Raw genomic sequence first — 24294 nt, forward strand, 5'->3', positions numbered from 1 at the left:
GTGCCCGGAGCGTGATTAATTACGACGCCCACTCCCGACACACACAAAAATATTATTAACGCCGCGACCCCCTAGCAACGGTCCCTGGGGGAGCTTTCTTTATAGAAACCAAATCTTCACTTTTGATGCTGGCCAGATATTTGTAAAATAGCACTGCTTTGTGCAAGTTCTCTGTATGAAAATACAAAGATAGCAACGTGGATTCTCCTTCACGGTAGTTCTTGAGTGGAAATTAAGCCCGGTGCCTGGTTCTGGAAGCTACTATGTCATACCCTGAGAAAACAATTACCAAAGGGGCACCACTCGATAGAGCAAAAGTTCCCTATGGGCTTTGTTCTACTCAACGATAGTTAGATCAACCCTAACTCACATCACTTACTTTATATTTTACTCTTATGTTTCAAATTTCAAGATAGGTACAATGTTTTCATTCCTACAGATGTATAGATAGACATTCATATACATCATTTAGACTGGGTTTTGCAAGTGATAATCCAAGTTTCTTTTTTTTCAGTTTTTGACGAGTCCTAACGATTTTTCAAAAGTGAAAGACCATTTGGTCTCCTTTGGTTATGAAGTTACCTATGGGAGTGTAGAGTATGTACCAGTAGATAAAGTAGAATTAAATGAAGATGAAATGGAAACACTGTCTAATTTAGTGAAGAAAATTGAAGCATCTGAAGATGTAAACAAAGTTTACGATAATGTTAAGTAATTTATAATTCAGAAATTGTAAATTTTAAAATAAATTCAGAAATTGTATTCTATAGGAATAACTTTTAGTTTCTGTGTGCATTTTAAACTTTCTTACTTCACAGCAACCAACACAATAAGTTACATATCTGTTTAAGGGATTGGCTTAGAGATCTATCCTTTCTTCCACAGTAATAAAGAATATTAGCTTTCATAAATTACAACTCCACTCGCACTGCACTAACAATCATTCAGAATTCTTATAAAAACTGAAGATAAGCTCAAGAACTACCTTGCCCTTATGTTTGGCCCTTCCTTAAATATGCTTGTTCTGAAATGACTCGCGTTTTAGCATTGATCACACGTCTAAGACTGAGATTCTTCTTTGGGACAGTAATTAAATCAGCTTTATTAGACTTTCCTGGAAACAAGACGAGTTAAAATTACCATATCTTTTGGTAGCGTATCTCTGCTTCGCCGTATGGAGCCCAGGGTTTGATGACAGCTAACGCTAGGTTGGGCGACAGGCTTGCTACCTATCACTGTAAAAAGACCCGACGACTGAAACGTAGAGAATTGTTGACACCCTGTCTACTAGCAATTGCTCTGGAGAATCAATAAAACATCCTAAACCCGTATGGTGTTCAAGTAAGTGTATTACCCTTCTGCCAGGATGAGTTCATATTAATCTTTGGAATTAAAGTCGAAAGGTAAAAATATAGGACGCAGTATACAGTTGAGGAAGGCCTAGGGCAATAAAAGCAGTGGGTAATTTCACTTAGTTGAGTCATTTGGTCAGTAATACCGACCTGTTTGCCGAAAAATGGTTACAAATGACAGACGTTTTACAACAGAGCAAACAATGAGAATATACAAAATGCATGCTGGCATGGTGAAAACCAACTGGCCAATATTTTTAGGGACTGACATATAAGTAGAACGGGTGTTAAAGGTTGTAAAAAAAAATACACAGACATCGATACTTGATTTTTTCTTTTCTTTTTTTAACTGTATACCAGAATACCTTTGCTCGAATTTCATTGTTTTCTCCTCTCTAAAATCAGTTTCTTTTTTACATAGCTATTTTCTCTTATTCATTTATTTTGCTTTGTTTGGAGAGCTGTCGTCATTTTATAGTTCCGTCAACAGGGGCAGAGCTCAGTTTGGTTGGAACTGAATAAATAGGAACTTAACCTGAGGGTTGTTTTAGATAGACAAAACATACTGCCATCCTCTACCAGGTACATATACAGGAACTTTTCTTAGGGTGGGAGAATGATAAGGAAGACAAATTCTATTCGATAAACCGGGCAAGAATTGTCAGAAAATTTATGTAAGTCTAGTATGGGGGGGGGGCTCAGACCTTACTGAATACGTCCCTGCCCTATGCGAAGGAGACATGCGTCCACTGTTTTAATTTTATTTGGAAGTCAGGTCCATCGACACCTCGACTTCTCTCTTTCAATATAACAAAGGCTCGGAAACACTAAAAAAATAAAAGCAAGGGGATACATAAATAGGAGATAAAAAAAAGGGGGGGCTGAAGGTTGCAGATCAAATGCATAGGCATCAGCATTTGATTTCCTTTAAAGCCTAGGAATAATTGGTCATTTATATAATTTCTACTTTTCGATCTTATATATACATATATATATATATATATATATATATATATATATATATATATATATATATATATATATATATATATATATATATATATATATATATATATATATTATATATTGTATATTGTATTTTTATATATATATATTTTATATATTTTTATATATATTATATATTGTATTTTTGTATTTTAATTGGAACATATAGGAATTACGTGATCGTGAACATTTCAGTGGGATGTAGAAGCATTTTAAATGACGTCTTCATAAATCTCGACTTGTTTAGTTTAAAAAAGTAACAATTATGTCATCTTTAACATGACATTATTTCTTCATGTGATAATTGGAACAGCCATGGCGATAGGAGAATTTAGTGTAACATAGTTCTTTTCTCCCACTTTAATTTGACAGATAACACTCGCTTCTTCTACAATTAATCCTTTTTCTTATCTGCCAGTACAATCGATCGCTTTCTTCTTAACCTTTTAACATTTTTTTAATATTATCTCTCGATAGTTCTCCCCTTTCCCCATATTTGGGGGATACTCACAGGAGTACTGTGAATCAACACAGTACTTCACTTTTAACTCACCCTCGTTATGTGTTTCTAACACATCTCTAAAGGGCCCTTTTCGCAATTTTTATTGACGATATAGTTCTGCATCACAGGTGATAAGTTAGATTGTTATATTGAGATTGTATTTGCCTTTAATGACGCAGGTCGAGACCGAAGGCCTAGACCGAGATCCGTTGATTTTTGAATTTAAAAAAGAGGGAATAGTTGTGGGAAAAGTGGAAGTCATGGCCAATTGTAGAAAAAAGCCAAGACAGATTGTTGAATTAAGCCTTTTTTCATTCTTTTCTTTTTCTATTTCGGCCATATATCGCGTCCTCGATTTTTAATGTGATCTGGCTCTGATTTATTTATGAAGATCGAAACTAATCTGATAAGTCATGCCTGTTTAGGAAAGTCTTTCCAAAAAAAGGTGCTAAGTCAATCTGTTCTATGAACTTTTTTTCGAGGTCTTTCATTAGAATTGGTTACTCTCTGAGTCCATCGTGTGTTTAAAATGCGGGTTTTGGAACCTTAGCAAAGTGTCGAGAGGGCGTTGTTGTTGAACAGCCTCAGCTTGAGTTGGAAGAGTAGGCTACTGCTGGCTGTATTAGATTTGAGACGGTTTCCTGAAGAATGCACTTGCCTAGCTTATTGTAAATTTTTAATTCTCGCTGGCACAATCCAGTATGCTGGTTTCAACTTTCTAAATCTTTGAACTCCACGACTTGCTCTATTGTCTAGATACTGCATCGTAGGTCGAGTGGAGAACCAATATTTGTCATATTTTGTGTTTTATTGGCTTTTATGCCACCTCAACCATCCTAAAAACAGGGAGGAAAACTCTGGGGGAAAATAGTTTGCAAAAGGAACATCTGCACAGGAACAAGAACCAACCACACAAATAAAAGTCCACAAGGCAGTATGAAAGTCAAAACCCTTAAATAAAAGTTAAAGTTGAAGAGGTTCTTTTTCAAGCATTGGCGATTCAGACGTCAAAATCGTTGAGAAGTCACCTTTTTTTGTTGTTGTTTTTTTTTTTTTTTAAGAGAGTATCTTATCTTAGTTTTGTTTTTGAAGTTCTTTTAGTTTCCTTTTGACTTTTATTTTTTCTCTTTTTTCGAGGGAAAAGGCTATGACTGTGATTTGACCTCTTTTCTTCGTTGCCCTACGTTTTCTAAGTTTATGATCAAGTTGATCCAGAGAAAAATTGTATTTTAAAGATAGTGCTTTTGTATGATCATGAAGGACAAGTTTGTCATCTGCATTACATGTATTTCTGATCAGGTTTCTGCGTAGATTCCAAGATTACTACAAAGATTGCACCGTCTGAAAGGATAGAAAATTTTGTCAGAATTAAATGATTCTTTGTGAAAATATTAAGTGTTGGTTTTTGTTTTGTTTTTTTTTTCCATTCAGGTCATTCAGAAATTTCTCGGCACCTTCCCCTTGTGCTTGAAGTTTCAAACGGTCCTTAACCTCAGAGGTCAGTTTCATTTGGCTAGAAGAGACTTTTAAAGATTCGACTGCAGAAAGCATAATCAATAAAATACTTTTAATTTGATTTGACATTTTTCGACCAAAATCTGGTGGAACTAAATTCTGTACCTTTTTTTGTTTTCTATTGCAATTAATTGAAAATCTATTCCTACACACAAGCGATATATTGTCAAAATGCTTTGTGTCGTAAATTGATGTACCTTACTTAAAAATTCTCATGGTAGTAAAACGAAGATACCACTTAAATCAAACAAGAATTTTTCATCATTTCCATAATCATTATCTGCCATCTGAAAACTTAATTTTATACATGGCCAAGCCAAACCTACCGACATTGAAGATATAAGACTCCAATATCTCTTGACTAAAGTTTGGTGGAACAAAATTCTGTACCTGTTTTGTTCTCTATTGAAATTAAATGGCAGTCGATTCCTACATAAAAACCACATTTAGGCACAATGCTTTGTATCATAAATCGATGTACCTCACCTCTAAATTTTAATGGTAGTAAAACGAAGCTAATTCTTTAGCATTTTCACAAAAACTTAAAACGAACAGAAATTACTCCGTATATGAAAGGGGCTTTTCGTCCTCAACGCCTCGGTCTTTACGCTAAAGTTTGACTCTTTCTCTTAACTACACTTCTTAAAAATTTAAAAAACTTGGGTTTTTTGTTTAATTTCTGGACGTTTTTAAATTAATGCATTTTTTATCTTGGCTCTCTGCGCATAAATAACTAAAACGAAATTTGCATATTAATTTTTCTGGGCTAAATGGGTTTTTCATAGTTATAATTGGAAGATTTTGAGAAAAAACGAGTGAGAGAGGAGGCCTAGTTGCCCTCCGATTTATTGATTACATAAAAAGGCAACTATAACTTTTAATTTTTTACTAACGTTTTCATAAGTAAAAAATATACGTAACTTACGAATTAACTTGCGTAGCGAACTTCTATATTCGTATGTTTTATTGCGTATATGAGGGGGCTCACCCCTCGTCGATACCTCGCTCTTGAAACTAAAGCTTAAATTTTGTCCCTATTCCTTAAGAATGACCCCTGAATCACAAAGGCCGTAGAATAAATAGTTGAAATTACTAAAAATAATTTAGCGTAAAGAGCGACATATTACGAGGAGGTAAACCCCTCATATGCGTAATAATTTCTGTTCGTTTTAAGTATTAATGCTGCTCCTCACTTTCAGTAGAAAAACTTTTCATATTTATTTTTTCATTGTTTTTTTTAAATAATGCTAGAAAATCCTGCGCCCCCTCCATTGAAAGTCTCTTCCCCCATGGAAAGATCCTCCCACGTAACCCCCCCTCAACTCTCCCCCCCAACCAAAAAAACATTCCCTGAAAACGTCTGTACACTTCCCAGTAACCATTACTATATGTAAACACAGGTCAAAGTTTGTAACTTGCAGCCCCTCCCACGGGGACTGCGGGGGAGTAAGTCGTCCCCAGAGACATAGTTATTAGGTTTTTCGACTATAGTGAATAAAATGGCTATCTCATAATTTTGATCCGGTGACTTTGGGGGGAAAATGAGCGTGGGAGGGGGCCTAGATGCCCTCCAATTTTCTTGGTCACTTAAAAAGGGCACTAGAACTTTTAATTTCCGTTAGAATGAGCTCTTTCGCGACATTCTAGGACCACTGAGTCGATACGATCACCCCTGGAAAAAAAAACTAACAAATAAACACGCATCCGTGATTTGTCTTCTGGCAAAAAATGCGAAATTCCACATTTTTGCTGATAAGGGCTTGAAACTTCTACATTAAGGTTCTCTGATACGCTGAATCTGATGGTGTGATTTTCGTTAAGATCGTATGACTTTTAGAGGGTATTTCCCCCTATTTTCTAAAATGAGGCACATTTTCTCAGGCTCGTAACTTTTGACGGGTAAGACTAATCTTGACGAAATTTAAATGTTTAAAATCAGCATTAAAATGCGATTCTTTTGATGTAACTATTGGCATCAAAATTCCATCTTTTAGAGTTTTAGTTACTATTGAGCCGGGTCGCTCCTTACTACACTTCGTTACCACGAACTGTTTGATAACGTTTGCTCCGAGCTATATTCCTGGTTTGTTCTTTAGTAGATTCGTGGTTTGTTCTTTACTGAACGACGTGAAATGTCAATCCTTCCTCACATGAAAGTTTTTACGAATTGCGTTTTAGAGTAAGATAGTGAAAAGGAATTTGAACTTAGCTTTGATTTGGGTTACAGTTGGCAACTTTATAAAATTCATCTATGAGGGCCATTAGGGAGAAGGTAGAACCTACACCAGAGGTCAGTGTGACGGTAATGAGTGGCGGGATAAGTAATGTATGAAAGTGGCTAGAGGAGCCAGACCATATCTACTACATGAAAGAGAATTTCGGGTAAAAACCCCCCAGTACATGGACAGTGTGTTATCTTGGACAAATGTTTTGACTAACATGTATCTTCCCTAAACAAGGTCAGCAGGTTCTTAATCTTGAACCTGATGCAGATAGTTAGGATTGGCTGACTATAATCTTATAGCCATGCCTATTTAAATATGATTACTCTTTTTCATAACACATGTCAGTGACTGAACTTGTCTATGATTGAAATACTTCAATTTTAAAATTCTTTGTTCAAGATTGGGCAGTAGCCTATTTTCCAAGATTACAGTCAAGCTGAAAATTTGGAATTACCATTAGGTCTCTTCTATGAACTGTTTGTGCATTTAAAATAGTTACCATTGGATATGGGTGAAATATTCAAACTAATGAATTAGTTATTAAGAAAATTTAGATAGATTTAATAGAAAAAATCATTTTCCAGGTGGTATAATAGATATAACTTTTGAGGTGGTGATTAGGGAGACCTGCATTTGTAGTTTCCTTCCCATCCATTTCTGTCGATGTCTGAAATAGGTTCCCGTCCTGTAATGTGACACCTCCTAGTTATTACACCTTCAGTGATTTTATGACAAACAAGGAAAACATTAATTGTCATTAATGTTAATTCCAAAATTTAACAGTTAGGAACTTGAGAATTTTCAGAACCTCCTGTTTCAAGTAACGCTGCTATGTCAAAAAATCAAAACCTCAGTATTTATAAACACCTGCCTATGGCAAGGACTAAGAAATATTGATTCTTTGCTATGCCAAGGTGTCTTGACATAGAGAGGTCTTCAAATTTCAAGTTCTTACCTGGAATTTAAGTTGGTGCCTCTTCGAAAGACAATTGTCTATACAATGGAGGTGTTACAAGAACTAGTGCCGAATAAACTCACCCTGGAAGCACAAGGAATTTTTGAAAACTATCTATGTGCACACTTGTTTGTTTAATTTTGAAAACTGCACTTGATTTCTAACCAGGAAAATCGAAATCCTTAACCACGTCAGAAAAGAAAAGCTCCAACACTGTGGTAGACACAATAAAGAATTGGCTCAAATTAACTCAAAGTCAGCAGAACATCGCCATCTTGGTCGGCAGGGGTGCACTGGGGGCGTTGCGACACTTCGGCGGTAGTCAATGGGGCCTCTAGTTGGTGGCATTCGATGCATGTGCTGGCGCGGCACCGGGGTCGATATCTAACATTAGAAGTCCCGATTAGACCAGGTAAGCCCACCCCATAAAATTCAGCTTGTGGGTGGCCATGGACAATACGTCTGTGCAAAATAGAGTTTGGGGAGGTTTAGGTAACTCTCATGCATCTCAAGTCCTCAGGAAATTGAACAATAATAACATAATAATTAATCTTCTTGCTAGAATAAAGCAAAAGGATATAAATACAACATTAGAGATCATTGAACAGAGATCATGCTCTATTCTAGTCTTAAGTCAAAGATTAGCCTTCAACTGAAGCCATATAGTTTTACCACTTAAACCAACCTGTGTTATAGCTATTAACATTATTTATTGTTTGATACTGGAAGTTGTATTCAGATTATTCAATCTTAGAAAGATAATGCGCCCCATAAAATATTCTAGTCTATACCACCAAATATCAATATTTTACATATAGCTGTTTGAAAACTTGGACGATTTTAATAATCATTCCATGCATATACTAAAACACAAGCATAAATTGTCGACATGTGTGTTACTATACTAAATCATCATCTTGAAACACTTCAAGATGGCTTCCTTTATGCAAAAGTCCAGAAATTCCCATTTGAAAAACTTGTACACTAAGTTTTAATTTTTTTTTTCAGGATCTATATTGCTAGGAATAAATCACAAATTATTGGGTTACTATCATCTTCTTGTTGCTAATCTTCTTTTTCTTATGGCTAATTTTTAATTTAGTATCTTCTGAAGCATCTTCACTTTCACTAATTTGTTCATATTCAGTTTATATTTACAATTCCTATCAGAGAATTGTTTTTTGTTTGTTTTTTTCAGCATCAGAATTTCTAAGAAAAGATCATAAGTTATTTAATCCCTTTCATTTTCTTGTTGCTCTTCTTCTGTTTACTACGGCTAATCTTACTGTTAGTATCTTCTGAATTGTCTTCACTTCCACTATTTCCCAGCTCAGATTCACTATTTCTATCAGAAAATATTTTATCAGAATTCAGATCTGGGTTGCCACTAACTGCTGCCATTGAGGTGATAGAAGACTTTGAAAAAAGTCTCTCAGCTTCTTTGAATTTCCTATTTCTTTTATCCACGTTACCACCAGCTTTATTTGCACTTGACAAATATCTATCCCATCCTCGGATAATATTCCCATATAATTGTGTATCTTCTAAATAACTACCTTCAAATGCATAAATTTGTCTTTCAAGATTGGCAAGAGTCTCAGCCACTTCCATTCTTCGCCTTACCAAGTCTGCAAGCTCAGATTTTGCATCCACTATATTTGTTTGTTTTGACATTTTGCCAATTCCTGAAAGAAATGCCCATATTTACACTTTTTGCCACACAATCAACTTATTATTTGATGGCATATCTTCTAAAGCTAAGAACTTAATCCCGTTTAAAGAAGCAATCTTTTCTAATAAACTGATATCTTTTAATCCCCAAGCAGGATTTTGCTCCTTCAAAGTCAAATCAAAGCTTACATTGCTTTCAGGAGTTATTTTTCCATTAATTGAATATGGTCCATAAGTAATCAAAAGGCCGTTTGTCTTTAATACTTTTGATGCATTTTGAAAAAGGCCATAACTGCATTCTAATGGTGTGATATGGATCATATTAATATTCAAAACATAATCTACTGATTTTGTTTCTATATTCCATTCACTATACTCTTTTAAAACATCTATCACTATAGGCTGATTAACATTAATTAATCCTCTGCAATATTCAGAAATGCTTGAAAAGCTAGAGTCCTTACAGTCAGATGGCTGCCATATGATATTTGGAAAGTGTTTAGCAAAATGGGATACATGTTGACCTGTTCCAGAAGAAATTTCAAGGCATAATTCTTTTTCTCCAGGATTCACATATTTCTTGTAATATTTCTTAAGTTGTAGCAGAATGGGATCTTTGTTTCTGTCAGCTGCTGCACTAAACTGTTTAACCATACTGATGTGATAACTAAAAGTTTCTGTCAGCTGCTTCACTAAACTGTTTAACCATACTGATGTGATAACTAAAATACAGAATTTACTTTAAGCCAAAGACCTAAAACAGGTATCAACAAGGTAAAGCATTACTCACGAAGGAAATGTGCATCAAATTTTCTAAATACATTTTCATTTGAATACTCCCTGAGAAAGACAAGCATAATCCTGATATTTCTCATGAGAAACATAATAAAAATTTTGTAGAAAAGGGTAAAAATATTAACTTATTTTAAAACTGGGTCAAAATTGGGCCAACAGGATGTTTTCTGAACAGACTGTTATATCAAATTGACCTAGGCTAAGTTGATCTCTATATATAAGACAAATTTTAGGTTAGAACCACGGTCCCCTTCCAAGTACAAAACCAATTTTTCTTTCTGATTGGCTTCAAATTTCCAGGTTCTCTTGGACTAAGGGGACCAAACATTTTTATTTGTAGAGGGAGATGGTTAGAGTCTGGAAAAGGACCGAAAAAGCTTTTTTCTAAGCATGGGTTTGGAAAACCATAGATGGATATTTCCTGGTCAGCTTTAAAGGTGTATGTAGACAGGACCAAGACAACCTGATTTTATATCAACATAAGAAAATAGGTGTATTATTTTGCTTTGTGTCTTCTATAGTATACAGCCCAATACTACTACCAACTCACCAAGCCACCTGAGGCCAACACAGCTACACAAGCTTCTCTTTCATCCCAATCTGTTCAAAGTCTCTCTTTACACCCTTGGCTGACCAAAAAGGACAATCTGCCATCCTTCATCTGAAAAATGTGCTCTAGCAATCTCCACCTTTCTTTCATTATAGCCCTAGAAAGCAGGATTGAACCACACTTTTTGTACAGCCTACTGTTTGAAATGTGGTCAGTCAGTTGGGTACCCAAAACAATATGTAGGCGATTTCCCTGGAAAGCATTTCGCCAATCTTCCTCTATTGTTCAGAGTGCCCATGCTTTACAACCATATCTGACCACTTCCGTCATTGTAGCTTCCAATACTTGGTACTTATGTGTTACCCCAGCCACACTCAAGAAGAGAACTTAGGTGAAATATGGTGAAATATACTTAAATATGATGAAAATATGATAGTTTAGTAAGAAAATTAAGGAAATTATAACAGAAAAAGTATGGAAAGCAGGCCCTCCAGAACACATTATATTTAATACCTAACCAACTCTATATATTAAATATTTAATTAAAATATATCTGCCTAGTAGTTTATCTCACTCAGGCTAAGCTTATTATCTCAAGAGTGCACACAGAAAAACCGGTTTCAAACATATCAACATCCTTGAAATTGGTTGGAATAACATGTAAGTGCCCAATATTCTAACCCTGGTTTGCACACTTATCTTCATATTCTTCCAAACTTTTTTCAACATTGAAAGAACACCCTGAGTCTTGGCTATTCTACTTTTACCATCTTCAAAACACTCACCATCTTTACTAATAATACTACCAAGGATATCCAGCTGATTGATCTTTTTGTTACCCGGCATTGCATTTTCATCTTCACTTATTCCTATCCTTAGCAACTTACTTCTTCTTGACATTGATTTTTTAAACTATTCTAGCACCTTAAACTCGCAAAACCTCTGAAAGGTCTATCATCTTGCTTCCACTTTCATCTAAAATACTTAAATTATCAATATAATCTAAGTATCATATAATCTGTTATATGTTATAGTTATCAATATAATCTACCGTATACAGAGTACAGTAAATTACTTATAAGGCAGTGATTATGACTTGATTTTGTACAGCCAAGGGGTATATGAGGAAAATTTGCTTCATGGTAAATTGAGGGTGATTCTGATAATGAAGATTTCCCAAAGCACCGCCACAAAATTAAGAGCAAAATACGTGAAAACCTAAGAAAATGAGAACATTCAGGATTGAAAACTTGCATTCTCTTTTAGCAGAAAACTGTATCTAAAGTAGAAACTCGATTTCGCTCCTGTTGGAGATGTTTAGTCAGTGTACTTCGATGGTTACATAGGTCTTTGTTGAAATTAATACTACCAAGGTAAGTGAAGCTATCCACCTGATCAATTATTTCGCTAGCCAATTTCAACTTTCCATCGTCTCTTATTCCTAGCCTTAGTGACTTAGTCTTCTTAATATTTATTTTCAAACCTATTCTAGCACCCTAAACTCGCAAAACCTCTGAAAGGTCATTCATCTTGCTTTCACTTTCATCTAAAATACTTAAATTATCAAAATAATCTAAGTCCAGGAAAGTTTTTCTTCCTCATTTGATTCTGTGTTTTCCCATTGCCCTTCCTGTGCTCCTTAAGACAAAGTCCATCAAAATGATCAATATAAACGGGGATAAGACACAACCCTGCTTAACTCCTGATTTAATACAAGCCTTTCATTAATATTCCTAACTTTCTTTCCTATGATTCCATCAGCAACTTCACAAATTGTTTTCCTAAAATTATTCCATCATTCTTCTAAATTGTCACCCAACACAGTTTAATACAATGTGACTTGTTTTTAAAAATATACTTCAGATTAGCTTTGCTTAAATGAAAGTTGTAAACTCTTAATGGCGAGGGCTAAAAAACACAACAAAAGTTGCAGTAATTTGAATTTGATAATATTGCAAAAGTGACCTCATTCCTTGATCCCAGTCCTAAGTAACTTAAAAAGTAACATATTAAATACTTGGGATAAAATTTTCTTTAGCAAAAGCAGACATAATTAATAAAGACGAAAGTTTGAAACTAACTTCAAAATTCTTGACTTGTTTAGAAAGAAATTACCATAAATATGAGTAGGACTACCAGCCCTTAAAGACTAAAGTATTATTTGCACTTGAATGAAAACAAAATATATGCATATAGTTTCTCTTGTATCACTATAACATTTAAAAATCAAGAATTTTTGCAACTTTTAAGAAATTAATATCACTATATTTTATGCAATCAATCATAGTTTCATAAGTCTGACTTGAAGTAAATTTTTTTCCAGACTTTCTCACAGTTAAACAAATTCCTAACAAACATACACAAAATCAGCTTTTAAATTACTGATTTATCAACTCAAGAAGGACATATGGTTATGCCAAAAAGAAAAGGGAGGGGTGTATCAGTGTTTAAAGAATCTCACATGAGCAAAGAAGGAACTTCTATATTTCTTGTGGGAACAGTTATTTGTTCAAAAATCGAAATTATGTGAACAGGTTCCTTGACCCATCAAAACCACCAGACTAATATCTGATTGTAAGACAATTTTTTATCTATTGTACATCAAATATTATTTAGACATGTTATATGAATGTGAATAACAATGGAAATAAAGATAATAACATGATTAATACAAATATGCTGCATATTACAAAAGTAAGAGTTTTGTTGTTTAAGTGTTTATTTCTGGTTAGGACAAGCCTATATACTACGGCTATATATGGTACCATTCAGGGAGGGTGGGTTCATTTGTGAGTGAAACAATTATTATGTTTGCCAAGAGCATAAAATAAGGTAAGATCCCCAGTATTAGGACAGCACATAATCTTGAACAAATACCCTGATTAAAATGTATGTTTCTTAAACAAAGACAATAGATTTTTAATCTTGGACATGATGCATATAGGCTTAGATATTTGAAATTGACTGATAGTTAGGACCAGGCTAGTTAGATTGGCCAACAATTTGGGAAATTTGTTTTTTTAATTTTAAATTTATACAAAAGTTACCCATACAGCCTAGCCTATTCAAATAATAATAATAATTTACAGTAATAGTAATAATTTATTCCAGAAAAGCCCATGGGCCATAGGAATTTTACATAACAAAAACAAACAACAAATTAACTAAAATAAATTAATATCAAACAGTTTGTGGTAACGAACTGTAGTAAGGAGCGACCCAGTTCAATAGTAACCAAAACTCTAAAAAATGGAATTTTGATATCAATAGCTGTATCAAAAGAATCGCATTTTAATGCTGAATTTAAATATATAAGTTTCATCATGTTTAGTCTTACCCATCAAAAGTTAAGAGCCTAAGAAAATTTGCCTTATTTTAGAAAATAGGGAGAAACAACCCCTAAAAGTCATAGAATCTTAACGAAAATCACACCATCAGGTTCAGCGTATTAGAGAACCATACTGTAGAAGTTTCAAGCTCCTTTCTACAAAAATGTAGAATTTTGTGTTTTTTGCCAGAAGGCAGATCACGGATGTGTGTTTATTTTTTTTTTTTTTTTTTCAGGGGTGATCGTGTCGACCCAGTGGTCCTAGAATCTTATGAGAGGACTCATTCTAAAGGAAATGAAAAGTTCTAGTGCTGTTTTTAAGAGACCAAAAAAATTGGAGGGCACCTAGGCCCCCTCCCACGCTAATTATTTTCCCAAAGTTACCAAATCAAAATTCTGAGATAGCCATTTTATTCAACGAGGTCAAAAATCCTTATAACTATGTCTTTGGGAACGACGTACTCCCACAGTCCCCGTGGGAGGGGCCACAAGTTGCACACTTTGACCAGTGCTTACATATAGTAATGGTTATTTGGAAGTGTACAGACGTTTTCAGGGGGATTTTTAGGTTGTGGGGGGGGGGTCAATAAGAGGAGGATATATTAGGGGAACTTCCCTTGAAAGAATTGGTCATGGGGGAAGGGAAGAAAATTTTCATGAATGGAGCGCAGGATTTTCTAGCACTATAGGAGAAGCATTAAAACTTAAAACGAACGAAAATTATTACGCATACCCTCCTAATCCTCCTCCTAATATAGGCTCACCTCCTCCTAATATCTCGCTCTTTATGCTAAATCGTTTTTAGTAATTTCAACTATTTATTCTACGGCTTTTGTGATTCAGGGGTAATTCTTAAGAAATTGGGAAAAATTTAAGCTTTAGTGTAAAGAGCGAGGTACTGACGAGGGGGTGAATCCCTTCATATACATAATAAAAACATGAGAATACAGAAGTTCGTTACGTAAGCTAATTTGTAAGTTATGTATATCTTATAAAAACATTCAAAAAAATTAAAAGTTCTAGTTGCCTTTTTAAGTAACCAAAAAATCGGAGGAAAACTAGGCCTCCTCCCCCGCTCTTTTTTTTCTCAAAATCATTCGATCAAAACTATGAGAAAGCCATTTAGCCAAAAAAATAAATTATTAGAAATTACAGAAATTACTTCGTATATGAAAGGGGCTGCTTCCTCATCAACGCCCCGCTCTTTACTCTAAAGATTTTTACTGTTTTAAAAAAGTAGAGTTAAGAGAAAGAGTCAAACTTTAGCGTAAAGAGCTGATGATGAGTTGATAGTTGATGAGGAAGCAGCCCCTTTCATATACGAAGTAATTTCTGCTTAAGTTTTAATAGGTTTTAAGTTTTAATAAGTTTTAAGTTTTAATGTCGCGCCTTACTTTCCATTAAAAAAAACTTATTTTTTTTATTTAATTTTGTTAAAAGTCGCTCTCAGGAAAAGTGCTAACGCGTTGATTAGGATACTACTGAATTTTTGTTGTTAAGCAACAAAGGGTCCCCATGAAGAACATTCGAAGGAACATAAAAAATTATGCTAAATTGCAAAATGTAGCTTAAATGTTTCTTCTTAAAGAATAGTATTATTTTGTCTTTCAGATCACGTAGTGTTTTACTGAAAGCATTTCAGAGTTCAATATACGTGGCCAACTGGTACTTGAAACTTTAGCCAAGTGTAGCAAGTACGAAAAAGGAAGGTATATAAGAAATATAGGAAATTACGAGTTGAATTTGAATAAAATTTGAAACCTCAGAAGCTTGAAAATTTATTGAGATCACATTTTTGGGGTTAATATGAAGTAAGCCGAAAACAATCATAAGAATTTGTGATGGCAAGATACTCAATCAATCAATCAATTTATTAATACTAAAGAAAACTATTACAAAAGTAAATCAATTAATATGCCCAAGAAGCTATGCTTGTAATGGGCCACAGAGAACAAAAAAAAAAAAACACTTATAAAATATATACAAAAAAAAAAAAAAAAAAAAAAAAAAAAAAAAAAAAAAAAAAAACACTGGAACAAGACAAGATTTTAAAAGAAGAGAAGTGACATACAAATTGGGATAGAATTAAAAGAGAGACAAAAATTATTTAACTGGAAAGACCCGACGAAATAATGCCTTTGCAGAAAGAAAAAGAGGGACATCCAAAGGGATGGAGTTCCATAATAGAATTGACTGATATACAGGAGACCTCTGAACTGCTGTAGAGGATCGTTTTGGTAAAATAAATCGTCGAGAAGAATTACGCAAAGAAGAAAAGTACCTACCTGAGCCTGTCCTTGAGAAAAACTGCTGCAGGGTCGGTGGAAGAGTACCTAGAAAAGCAGAATGCGCTAAATAAAGAGTATTTTTACCTATAATATGATCCAGCGGAGCTATTCCAGTATCATTATAAAGATCAGAGGAAGGGTAAAGCCGAGGGAGAAGAAAAGTAGCCTTCACTGTCCTATTTTGGGCTCTTTGAAGTGAGCAGAGAAGAGATTTATTAGTATTGCCCCAGACAGAGCAGCAATAAGAAAGGTAAGGATGAATAAAAGCATGATAAAGAGAAACCATAATATCAGGAGGAAGAAATGAATTAATCCGGTGCAACAATGAAGACTGGCGGAGTATTAAGGAACGGGTGTGAGTTATATGCGGTTTAAAAGAAAGAAAACAGTCAAGATACACACCAAGAAGTTTCACCATAGTAGCTTGTGGTATGATATCATTCCCAAAAGTCAGGGTGATTGGCTCGCGTACGTCTCTCATGCGGTAAGGGGTCCTAAAGTTGACAATGGCACTCTTTCGGCTGTTAAGAGCCATACCATTTGACCAGCACAGATCCTTTACTTTATCAAGAAGACCTTGAGCTATAGAAGTGGCAGATGGCAGGTCCACCGCAGCAATGAAAAAATTACTGTCATCAGCAAAAAGAACAGGGTGAATATGGGGATGAAGACCATCAACAAGATCATTAATGTAGATTAGAAACAAAAGTGGTCCAAGCACAGAGCCTTGTGGGACACCTTTCAATACAGGCAAAGTAGTGGAAGAAGTACGGTTAACCAAAACATACTGAGATCTATCTGAGAGGTAGGACCTAAACCAATCTAGTGGGACTCCATGCACACCAAATAAGGATAGTTTAGACAGAAGAACATTGTGGTCAACCATATCAAAGGCCTTTGAAAAGTCAAGAAATAGACCCAAAACACACAAGCCCTTGTCCAGATTAACACGCACAAACTCAGTAGCATCAGTAAGTGCATGTAAGGTAGAGAATGAGGGACGAAAACCATACTGATGGTTAGTGATGAGAGAATTTCCATCAGTCGAATTAGTACTAAATACAAATGAAGAGAGTCGACGATACACTACTTTTTCAACAACCTTTGAGATGACGGGAAGAAGAGAAATAGGTCTGTAGTTTGAAATTAGAGACGAATCACCTTTTTTGTGCAAAGGTAGAACAGTAGCAACTTTAAATGAATGAGGGAAAATACCAGAAGAAAGAGAGAGGTTAGTTATGTGTGAAATCGGATGAGAAACAAACTGACTAATTTTTTTAAGGACATTATTACTCAAACCAAAACTATCAACTGAACGACTGCTAGGAAGTTGGGAAATAATACTAGAAATCTCAGTAGTACTACATGGGGAAAGGAAAAGACTTCTCTGCCAAGGGAAAACAACTTACTCTACTCGGGGGTGGAATTAGAACTGAAGGAAGTGTGGTGAAATACGAATTGATTGTCTACAACAGAACCATCAGCATTTCTATAAAAACATGGAGAGGAATGTTTGTGTTTCTTGCGAGAGAGAGCTTCATTAATTACAGTCCAAACCTTACGCAAATTCCCCTTGCATTCATTAATTCGACGCGAAAAATACAGCTTTTTTGCTACACGAACTGAAGAAGTGAGCACATTTTTGTAATGTTTATACTTCAAAAGATCATCCTGTGTCTTACTTTTACATGCAGCCTTGAACAAAGACGCCTTCATATGGGTTGCATTGATCAGACCTCTAGACATCCATGGGCATTTGGGTGTAAAATTCCTTGGCTTATTTCTAAGAGGAAAATGCTTATCCAACAGAGTTCCCATACGACACAAAAATAATCTAGTTGCACAATCAGCATCATTAGCTTCAAGAACACTAGACCAATCATTACTCTGAAGACCATGTATTAAATTAGAAATTTCCTTATCTGTAAAAGTTCTGAAAGAAGACTTACCTTTCTCATCCACAGTAATCTCAGTTTTAGGCACAGATAGTGATAGATAAATAGGAAAGTGATCAGAAAGATCAGTGAAAACAAGACCAGAAGAGAACTTCAAATTAGGAGAATGAGAAGTGAAAATATTATCTATTATAGTGGCAGAATTTCTTGAAGGGTCAACGCGAGAAGGAAAAAAAATTGAAGGAAGTAGCCCTGAAGAAGAAAATACATCAAAAAGATGGTCATATTCATCATTTGATCCAACATTTAACATATTGCAATTAAAGTCTCCCAAAACACAAATTCGTTTTTTAGAGAAAGTCCCCACACCGGAAAGCTGATCAACCAAATCACAGAACAGAAAAACTCATTTTTGGCATTTATATGACTTTGTTTACAAAAGCAACATTTTTCAAATGAATCCTTATTAATGCGAATTAGCAAAAATGTAGCCGGTGAGATATGTATTTCTTGAAATTTAGGAGGAACTTCGTTGTTTTTTTTTTTCAAAATAATTTTTCTAATTTCAAACTACACTGTAAACAATTACATCGTAAACAGTAAACATCATAAGCGATACTTTTTCGAATTTTCAAATAAAGTATAAACACCAGGAAAAAAGCCCCTAAGAAAATTTATGCATAATAAATTGAAAAAAAAAATATTTTGGTTATTTCAGGCAAACCTAAAGGAATCACCTTCTTCGGGCATACTTTTCAGTTCTTAATTTATAAAACTTACTAAACTTTATGCTTTAGCAAATAAACAGGAGTGTCTAAAACGGAAGCTCTTATCATGTTTAGATAGAAAAAAAAGATAATTTATAAGGACAAATAATAAAACTAAATTTTAAATGTCATTTTTTTTTCAAACAAAATTAAGAAGCAGCATTACAACTTAAAACAAGCTCCTATATAATATGGGATTTGCTACCGCTCCCCGAGTATCCACCATATGGATAATATGGGGGTAAAGTTCATTTGTGACGCAAACAAATGTTATATTGATATTCAGAATGCAATTCTGGGTGTATATTTGCACATTACGGGGGTGGGGTTATATACTCTATAAACATATAGGTTCTAAGAAATTCACGAATTTCTTAGAAAAACTGGAAAAACAAGGAAAGGGGTGGAGATAAAGGTTTTCCCCCTGAAAACGTGTTAACTATAATTATTCTGCCTATTACTGACTAAAAATTGTTTTCTTAGCATATTTCTTTATGTTACAACCACAAAAGAGAGAATAATGAGGACTTCTTTCCCAGGACAGTGGACCAACAAAACCTATTTGATTATTTCGGCCCTAATTCTGAGGGTCGTCTTCAGCAAACAAAGTAATAAACAATAAAACACTTACAATAAAATCTCTCGGCTAAAAATCCACTTTTTTTAAATAGCCTTGGTATCATTACTTCTTAAAGAAAAGTTCAGCCAAGAATGTGTGATAAAAGCAGACATTTTACAATTATCATTACTTCTTAAAGAAAAGTTCAGCCAAGACTGTGTGATAAAAGCTGACATTTTGCAAGCTAAAAAGGTTCATTCATTGAACTAACTGTATTTACAAAAAATTGGAATACTGAACTAGTACTGAACTAGTTTTCAAGGTTACAACATATAAATTAACTGGATTATCTTTTTATTTCAAGGTTACAACATATAAACTAACCGGATTATCTTTTTACATTGTTCATGATCTGAGCTAGCTATTGCTTTGAATTAAATGTGCTGTTACGAAGTAACTTGCAATTACTGAAATAAGTTGTGCAAATTGGGACTGAAATTTTTGGAGGATTATTTATTGTGGAATTGGTAAATTGTTGGCCCTTGTTCGGAAAGTACACTGCTCAGTAATACGCAGGAAAGTCTTTGAGGCCGACTTTACACAGGTTGGATTGTAATACACTTGGATGCAATAGGGAGGCTCGGCTCCCACTTAAAGGTAAGTCTTTTTGCTTATACACAGGTTGAATACACTTGGTTGCAATAGGGAGGCTCGGCTGTCACTTAAAGGTAAGTCTTTTTGCTCTGTTTATCGACTTCTAAAAATGAGATACTGTTAATGATGCAGCGTTCCAAGCAGTTTGATATTGCACTAGCTAAATTCAAGAACTACCCCCTATGGCCCGTCAAAATTATGCAAATAGGGAAGGATTCGCACGGAAAGCCCACTTATCTGGTCTTTTGTTACGGTAGTCACGATGAATTTAGGTTAATATATGCGAATCTTCAAGAATACAGCCTAAAACGAAAGATTCATCCACGCCTGCTGTCAAAAAAGCAATTGTGGAACTTGATAATACCCCTGAAATTTATCTTTCTAGCACTTTTTAAGCCCTGAAAGTAAATGATAAATTAGGATCTAACTCAGTCAAACAGTTCGTGGTAACGAACTGTTGTAAGGAGCGATCCGGCTCAATGGTAAACGAAACTCTAAAAAATGGAATTTTGATACCAATAGTTACATCAAAAGAATTGTATTATATAGTGCTGATTTTAAATATATAAGTTTAATCATGTTTAGTCTTATCCATCAAAAGTTAAGAGCCTGAGAAAATTTGCCTCGTTTTAGAAATTGGGGGAAACACCCCCTAAAAGTCATACAATTTTAACGAATATCACACCATAAGATTCAGCGTATGAGAGAACCTTATTTTGGAAGTTTCAAGCTCCTATATACAAAAATGTGGAATTTCGCATTTTTTGCCAGAAGACAGATCATGGATGCGTGATTATTTGTTTTGTTGTTGTTTTTTTTCAGGGGTGATCGTATCGACTCAGTGGTCCTAGAATATCGTGAGAGGGCTCATTTTAACGGAAATTAAAAGTTCTAGTGCACTTTTTAAGTGAGGAAAAAATTAGAGGGCCCCTAGGCCCCCTCCCACGCTATTTTTCCCAAAAGTCACCGGATCAAAATTCCGAAATAGCCATTTTATTCACCATTTTCAAAAACCTAATAACTATGTCTTTAGGGACGAATTACTCCCCCACAGTCCCCGTGGGAGGGGCTGCAAGTTACAAACTTTGACCTGTGTTTACATATAGTAATGGTTACTGGGAAGTTTTTTTGTTTAGGGGGGAGAGTTGACGGGGAAGGGGTTACGTGGGAGGATATTTCCATGGAGAAACTTCTCATGGGGGAAGAGAATTTTAACGAAGGGGGCGCAGAATTTTATAGCATTATTTGAAAAAACAATGAAAAAATAAATGTGAAAAGCTTTTTCTACTGAAAGTGAGGAGCAGCATTAAAACTTAAAACGAACAAAAATTATAACGCATATGAGGGGTTTACCTCCTCGTTATACCTCACTCTTTACGCTAAAGTGTTTTTAGTAATTTCAACTATTTATTCTACGGCCTTTGTGATTCTGAGGTCATTCTTAAGGAATTGGGACAAAATTTAAGCTTTAGTGTAAAGAGCGATATATCGACGAGGGTTGAACCCCCTCATATACGCAATAAAAACACACGAATACAGAAGTTCGTTACGTAAGTTAATTCGCAAGTTACATATATTTTTTACCAATGAAAATGTTTGGAAAAAATTTAAAAGTTCTAGTTGCTTTTTTAAGTAATCAAAAAATTGGAGGGCATTTAGGCCTCATCCCTCGCTCATTTTCCTCAAAATCTTCCGATTAATTGCAATTGATTAATATGCAAATTTCATTTTAATTATTTATGTGCGGAGAGCCAAGATCAAAACATGCATTAATTCAAAAACGTCCAGAAATTAAATAAAAAAAAAAAAATTTGTTTCGCTAAAGTTTCTAACTCTTTTAAAAATAGAGTTAAGAGAATGAGTCAAACTTTAGCGTAAAGAGCGGGGCGTTGAGGAGGAAAAGCCCCTTTCATATATGGAGTAATTTCTGTTCGTTTTAAGTTTTAATGTTGCTCCTTACTTTCATTTTAAAAAACTTGTTTTTTTTATTTAATTATTTAAAGAAAACGCTCACGATGTGCTGCTGCAATCCTGACAAACCTTGCTATCATTTTGATACTCGGGGAATTTGTCTCTTTCATTCTATCTACCATCCATATCTCATTCAATTTTTCTTCACCATACATCTCTCGCCTCTATTCATTCAATTCAACACATTCACACAAAAAATGTATCGAAGTTTCATCCTGAGATCCACACATAGGACAAGCAATAGATTCTACTTTCTCCCCTTTTCTCCCTTGATACTTTCCTTGCTCTCCAATCAAAAACCCATTTCCCCCTCAATCCAAATATGTCTTCAAATCCTCTTTACTTAACCTAACCTTCCAAAATACCTCCTCCCCCCAACTACCATTTATTCTTCTATGAGATTTTAACAACCCTGAACAATCAAGACTTACCCACCATATCTGGCATTCTTGGTTCTTCAACATCTCTTGTACATCCCTTGTTACTATTTCCTCCATATCCTTACCCCCTTTTCCTTCATTCCACCATTCCCCTAATCCACACTTATCTACGATACCTTTAATCTTCGCCAGCCACCTTACTTTACTTTTTTGTCTCAATGCCTCTAGGTATGCTGTCTTTGCTATTGTATATCTCTGCATACCCAGTATCCTAACCCAAAATCTCACCATAGTCACTAGCCTCATAGATTGCAGCAATGCTAACCCTAAATCAATTGTCTTAGAGTAAACATGTCCGAGATTAAGTCTGACAAGATTTGGATACTTTGTTCTAACTTGAAGATCCTATTTCCAGGATTGACTCAATTTTGGATGGATGGATTATGATTTCCCCACAGTGTAGTCCTTCCTCTATCACAACAAAAACCCTTGCTGACCATTTTAAATCCATATTGTAAACCTGCCAAATTTTCTTAGACACTTGCGGGAGCCTTCATTTCTAGACCTTGTTATTACCAGAGATCCTGACCAAATTTAATTAACATCTTATCTCCCAATATTTGGTAGTAGTGACCACATCTGAATCTTATCTGAAATACAAGTTGACCTCAAAGTAAATAGTAAGGTCAATAAGACATTTTTATATTATCAACTAATCCGCCAAGACCTTGCAAAGGTTAATTGAAAAGTGTTTACCACAGCTAATGATATTGAAACTAACTGGAATAATTTACAAACCACCCTGACAGATGCAGGAAAGAGGCATACAAAAGAACATTGGTGTTTTGCCCCTAAAGTCCTTCCTTACTTGCTGTGCAGTGCATTAAAATTGTTTAAAAGATAAAAAGAAAGCTTTGAGAAAGTATACTTAATCTAAGTATGACATTCCTTCTGAAAATTTCAAAAAGTACTGAAATAAGCTGAGAAATATCACCAGAAAGATAGTATAAGAACATGAAGAGTTAATTGCTGCTGAATACAAAACAAATTTAAAAACGTTTTGGTATTATGTCTCCTCTGTAAACCCCTCAGGGCAGTACATCCCAAATCTCAACCAAGAGGACAGCATTAAGGTTACTAATCCTTAAGATATTGCCAATATGCTGAATAATAGCTTTGCCACAAATTCCCCTACCAGTTCCATCAGCAATGCCATCATCCCTGTTTCTTTACATATATGTCTTTCTCCTGTTATAAACATTGAGAATTTCTTCAAAAGGATTAGGAAGCTTAATGAAAATAAATGTGCTGGGCTCAGGAATATTCATCCACAATTACTTAAATTGCAGCTAGGAGCAATCTAAGAATTTCTCCCTCTAGAGCTCCAGAGTGATGATCTGAGTTGTATACAAAGTTGTTTTGTGAACTGGTGCTACAGACCCAGCTCTTAGTAGAACTTTTCGTTAAGGTATTCTAGATGACTTTGACATCAAAAGTTCTCCCTATTGACTGAAAACTTGGCCATTTTCAAGACACATTTATGGACCTAGCTAGCCACTACCAGCCCATCAGCCTTACTTCTGCACTTTGCAAAGTTTCAATCAGCAGAAGTCACTCAACTGAAACTAACCTCATTGAGTCTTATAAAATTGTCGCTAAACTCCTCAATAGAGACCTTCCTGTGGCATTATCCTGCTAGATCAACCAAAAGGCTTTTGACAAGGTGCAACACAACCTCCTGTTACTGAAGTTAAATGCTTATGGAGTCCATGTTAAGCTTATAGGTTGGGTTGAGGCTTTCTTGACAAATAAAATCCAAGAAGTTTTTATAAATGCAAAAAATAGTATAATCTTTTCTGAGTCGGCTATAGTTTTCAGCAGT

The 24294-nt window shown here is 34.9% G+C and overlaps 1 protein-coding gene across 1 annotated transcript in view; it reads left to right on the top strand.

The window, feature by feature from the left end:
* The window catches only part of LOC136037093 (probable transcriptional regulatory protein Dgeo_2194), a 42428-nt gene extending 41666 nt beyond the window's left edge, over positions 1 to 762 (top strand). Inside the window, exon 5 of the mRNA XM_065719543.1 lies at positions 515 to 762. Coding sequence (XP_065575615.1) covers positions 515 to 715 — 201 coding nt within the window. The 3' untranslated portion in view covers positions 716 to 762. The remainder of the gene's footprint in view (positions 1 to 514) is intronic.
* The last annotated feature ends 23532 nt before the right edge of the window (positions 763 to 24294 follow it).

This window comes from Artemia franciscana, chromosome 16, assembly GCF_032884065.1.
Source record: "Artemia franciscana chromosome 16, ASM3288406v1, whole genome shotgun sequence".
NCBI classification, from domain to species: Eukaryota; Metazoa; Arthropoda; class Branchiopoda; order Anostraca; family Artemiidae; genus Artemia; species Artemia franciscana.